The 5,566-nt window shown below is 45.5% G+C and overlaps 1 protein-coding gene across 1 annotated transcript; it reads right to left on the minus strand.

Moving 5' to 3' along the window:
* Positions 1 to 3,208: 3,208 nt before the first annotated feature.
* On the minus strand, positions 3,209 to 4,890 carry LOC123456539 (histone H4 transcription factor-like). Its single transcript, XM_045139888.1, is given in 2 exon segments — positions 3,209 to 3,871; positions 3,873 to 4,890. Coding segments are annotated over 2 exon segments (1,584 nt in total). The 5' UTR covers positions 4,794 to 4,890.
* Positions 4,891 to 5,566: the final 676 nt, after the last annotated feature.

Consider the following 5,566-nt stretch of genomic DNA (forward strand, 5'->3'; position numbering starts at 1 on the left):
GCCCATTTTTAATTGGGTTGTTTTATTTCCCCACTAAGCCATCTCTCCATCCCAAGGATTGTGTTTTGTTTTTTGTTTTTTTTTTTCTATTTCTGTGAAGGGTGCCATTGGAATTTTGAAGGGGGTTTCATTAAATATGTAGATTACTTTTGGTAAGATTGGCATATCACAATATTTTTTCTTCAAATCCAAGAACATGGAATTTCTTTCCATTTCCTCCTGCCTTTGATAGTTTCTATTTTGAGTGTTTTTAAATTTTAATTGTAGAGATCTTTCACTTCTTTGGTTAGGTCTACTGCCAGGTAATTTTTTGAGGCAATTTTGACTGGGAGTGATTCCCTGATTTTATCCTCTGCATGTTTGTTGTTAGTATATAGGAAGGCTACTGAATTCTATGTGTTTACTTCATATCCTGCTATGTTGCTAAAAATGTTTATCAGCTCTAATAGTTTGCTGGTAGAATCTTTAGGATCTTTTAAAAATATATATTTTATTTTTATTTATTTGAGAGAGAGAGAGAAAATGAGAGATTTGGCATGCCAGAGCCTCCAGCTGCTGTAAAGAAACTCCAGATACATGCACCACTTTGTGCATCTGGCTTATGTGGGTTCTGGGGAATCAAACTGTGGTCTTTCGGCTTTTCAGGCAAGCTCCCTAACTACTAATCAATTTCTCCAGCTCCCCCCTTTTAAAAAAATATATTTTATTTATTGAGAGAGAGAGAATGGGTATGCCAGGGCCTTTAGCCACTACAAAGGAACTCCAGATACATATGCAACTTTGTGCATCTGGCTTATGTGGTTACTAGGATCATCAGACTTCACAGGCAAGCACCTTAACCATTAAACCTTCTCTCCAGCCCTGTCAAATTTTTTGTTCTGTCTTTGGTATCAGGGTGATGCTGCCTTCATAGAAGGAGTTTGGTAGTATTCCTTCATTTTATGGAAAAGTTTGAGAAGTGTTGGTGCTAGTTATTCTGCAAAGGTCTGGTAAAATTCACTAGTGGATCCATCTGGGCCTGAACTATTTTAGTTGGGAGGTTTATTAATAACTGTTTGGATCTCCATATTTGTTATAGGTCTAGTTAGGTGTTTTATCTCATCTTAAATTAATTTTGGTGGGTTATGTAAATCAAGGAAATCATCCATTTCTTTCACATTTTCAACCTTAGTGATGTGTACTTAACGTATGTCATTTTCTGAATTTCTTCTTTTTAAACATTTATTTTTATTTATTTATTTGACAGTGACAGACAGAGAGAAATAGAGAAAGAGAGAGAGAGAGAGAGAGAGAGAGAGAGACAGAGAACGAGAATGGGTGTGCCAGGGCCTCCTGCCACTGCAAACGTACTCCAGACATGTGTGCTCCCATGTTCATCTGGCTAACATGGGTCTTGGTGAATCGAGCCTCAAACTGGGGTCCTTAGGCTTCACAGGCAAGTGTTTAACCACTAGGCCATCAATCCAGTCCCTGAATTTCTTTGGTATCTGTTGTAATATTACCTCTTTCATCTCTAATTTTGTTAATTTCTATCACTTCTCTCTTTCCTTTGATCAGATTTGCTAAGGGTTTATCAATCTTGTTTATCCTTTCAAAGAACCAATTCTTTGTTTCTTTGGTTACTTGCATTGTGTTCTTTTTTTTTTTTTTTTTTGGTTTCTATTCTATGCATTTCTGCCCTAATCTTTATTATTTCCTCACATCTACTAATTTTTGTTTTGCCTTGTTCTTCTTTGTCCAAGGTCTTAAGGTGAAGCCTTAAGTTATTTACTTGTGACCTTTCTAATTTATTTTTTCCAAATATATTTATTTATTTTTTAATTTTTGTTTATTTTTATTTATTTATTTGAGAGTGACAGACAGAGAAACAGGGAGGGAGGGAAAGAGAGAGAGAGAGAGAATGGGCACACCAGGGCATTCAGCCACTGCAAACAAACTCTAGACACAAGTGTTCCCTTGTGCATTGGGCTAATGTGGGTCCTGGGGAATTGAGCCAGGAACCGCGGTCCTTAGGCTTCACATGCAAGTGTTTAACCACTAAGCCATCTCTGTAGCCCAATATTTTTATTTATTTATTGAGAGAGAAAGGGAGAGAGAGAGAAATAGAGAGAGAGAGGGAGAGAGAGAATGTGCAGATCAAGGCCTTTAGCTGCTGTAAAGTCTAGATGCATGTGGCTTATGTGAATTCTGGAGAATTGAATAAGGGTCCTTTGGCTTTGCAGGTAATCACCTTAACTGCAAAGCCATCTCTCCAGCCCTCTAATTTCTTTTTGTTTTTGTTTTCTTTTTTTTTGTTTTCAAGGTAGGGTCCTACTCTCACTCAGGCTGTTCTGGAATTCACTATGTAGTCTCAGGGTGGCCTTTAACTCATGGCAATCTTCCTAACTCTGAATCCTGAGTGGTGGGATTAAAGGCATGTTCCACCATGTCTGGCCTTATTCCCTCTTTTTTTTTCTTTTGGTTTTTCGAGATAGGGTCTCACTCTGGCCCAAGCTGACCTGGAATTAACTATGTAGTCTCAGGTTGGCCTCGAACTCATGGTGATCCTCCTACCTCTGGCTGACATGGAATTAACTATGTAGCCTCAGGGTGGCCTCAAACTCACGGTGATCCTCCTACCTCAGCCTCCTGAGTGCTGGGATTAAAGGCATGCACCACCATGCCCTGGCTGTAGCCTAATTTCTTTCTTTTTTTTTTTAAATGAGTAACAAGTGTTTATTACCAAAAACAATTGTCACACACACACAACATAGCCTCCAATCCTGTCCCTGAGGATAACCACAAATGTCCCTGGGGTATAGGAGGAAACCTTAAGAGAGAAATGGATACTGGTGACCAGCATTTAACTGGTGGTGAGGAAAGGGCCCTTGTTAAGGACCAGTCACTCATTATCCCAGGGCCTATGGACTTTAGAGGTGGGACTAGATGTGAACTAACTGATTTACTGTCTAGCACGTTGAGGGGAGGTCATACTTGAGCCTAACAACAGTCCTTCCAACAAGCACACACATACAGGATCACCTCCAAGAATCCCAACTCCTTAGAATCCCCACAATAGCCGTGTGGTAAGAGACAAGTCCTCAGAGTCTGCAGAACAATGCAAGTCTGGGCCAGAGGAGACACCTCCACTCCAGCACCACTCCTAAAGCATCCATGGACAAGGACTGCCTGCTAGAGGTACCACCACCTGCCTGGCTCAAACCCAAGGTCAAGGTCTGGAGTAGGAGTGGTCAGTCAGGCTCTGCAGTCTTGATACCATCTGGACCTCTGGATTCTCAGGTATTCCTTGAAGCTTTTCCATGAGGTCCCCCGAGGGTGGTACAGGGGCTGGTGGGGGCTCTCCTGGGGCTTCTGACAGCACATAGTAGACAACCTCTTGCTGGCCCTGGTTGGTGGTCTGATTTACCACATGGATGACAGGGCTGGGGTTGTCCTGAAAAGCTGAGAGGGCAGTCCCCTCGTCACCCACATCCTCTTCCGCCTCTTCTTCAGGTCCTGGCTCCGCCAGCACAGCTTCTAGAACAATGCCCTGCAGGCTGCTGTCGGTCAGCGTCACTCCCAAGTCTGATCCCTCTTGCAGCTGCCGCAGTAGCTGCTGCGTCAGCTCCACGCTCTCGTAGCGAACCAGCTGCAGCCGCATGTAGCCGTCTTCATGCTCCTTGTACCGAAAACGGGGGTGCCCTGAGGGCCACTTGAACTGGTGCTTCTTGCGAAGGTGCACGGTAAGGTTGTTGCCACGTGTGAAGCATTTGTCACACACATGACATTTGTACCTTGGCTCTGAGTCTCCTTCATGCACTTTGTGATAATGGGACTTGATAGAGCTTAGCGACCGAGCACTGAAGCCGCAGTTCTCAAAATCACACCTGTAAGGTTGACTCATTGCTATGGGTGTCCAGGTGCTTCCGGAGGTCAATCAGATTCTTGCAACTGTAGTCACAACAGTCACATTTAAAGGGCCGGTCCTCACTATGTCGAAAGCGCATGTGGTTGCGGAGGGAAGAAGGCAGTGGGCAGGTCATGTCACACAAGGGGCATTTATAGTGATTCACATGGTTACGCATGTGGTCCCGCAAAAGCCGCTCTGTGGCAAATCTCTTGGAGCAGTGAGAGCACTGAAACCGCTGCTGATCCAATGAAGTCTGGCGACGGATGTGATCTAAGAACTTGGTGTTGTTGGCAAACATGCCCCCACAGGTGGGGCAGGCCACCACTTTTTCCTGGGTGTGGCTACGAAGGTGTTCTCGAAGCTTACACCGGTCCTTGAAGGTGCAGGTGCAGCCTTTCCAGCCACACAGCACCACATGGTTGTCCTTGCTGACAGCTTGGTATTCACAGCACAGGCTGTGTGCGTCCACGTGCCAATGGAACCACTCAGGATTGTCAAAGGAGCTCTCACAATGTTCCCACAGACACAGGAAGCCTGGGACATCAGGGATGACGTTGCGGCTCTGGAAGTCCAAGATGCAGGGACTGAGGTCAGCCTGGCTTTGCAAGGCTTGCAGCGCCCACTGTTTCAGCTTGGTATGGTAGCAGTGGAAGTAGACATGGCGGATGAGGTCAGTGGAATTATCCAGAGACCAAAAGCCACACTCCTGCCACAAACAGGAGAATTCTTCCTCAAGTGGGTCATCTTCCTCATCTTCCTCCCTGGGGCCATGCATGTGCTGCTGCACGTGCTGAGTGACATGCTGGAAAAACTCCTCCATGGTTGAACACACAAAGGAACAGGACCCCCACTCACACTGGAGCCACAGGTTCTCCTTCTGGGGAACTTTCCCAGGAGGAGACATGGCTTTCACCCTTTAGAACCCCGGTGACACGCGACACGGGGCCGGCTCGCCTCGCCTCGCCGAAGAGGACGGCTAGCATTCCGGCAGACCGACTGACAGTCCCGCAGGGCAAGCGCCCACTCAGCTTCCCAGAATCCACCCGTCCGTCAAGGCGTGGCTCGGACCGGTCCCGCGGCACCGGAGCCCCGGGCGGAAGCAGGGCTGCTGGGGCTGGGGCCGAGGGAGCGGGCCGGCGCGGCCCAGTGCGCCCAGGGAGAACCCAACCCCAGCGGCCGAGCCCGCGGGAGCGCCAACTTACCAAGTGCCCCTAATTTCTTACTATAGGCACTTAAAGGTATAAATTTCTCTCTTAGGACTTCCTTCAATGTGTCCCAAACGTTTTGACATTTTGTGTTCTCATTATCATTTGATTCTATGAATTTTGTTTTTGTTCTTCAAAGTAGGGTCTCACTTTGGCTGGGGCTGACCTGGAATTTACTATGTAGTTTCAGAGTGGCCTTGAACTCACAGTGATACTCCTGCCTCTGCCTCCCAAGTGCTGGGATTAAAGGCGTGCACCACCATGCCAGGATTTGATTCTATGAATTTTTTGATTTCTTTCTTGATTTCTTCATTTACCCATTCATCATTTAGTAGTGTATTATTTATTTTCCATGATTTTGTGTATGTTCTATAGCTTTTCTTTCTGTTGATTTGAATCCCATTGTGATCAGATAAAGAGTGCACGGAATTATTTCAATTTTCCTGTATTTGTTAAGATTTGCTTTGTGTCT

This window comes from Jaculus jaculus, chromosome X, assembly GCF_020740685.1.
Source record: "Jaculus jaculus isolate mJacJac1 chromosome X, mJacJac1.mat.Y.cur, whole genome shotgun sequence".
NCBI classification, from domain to species: domain Eukaryota; kingdom Metazoa; phylum Chordata; class Mammalia; order Rodentia; family Dipodidae; genus Jaculus; species Jaculus jaculus.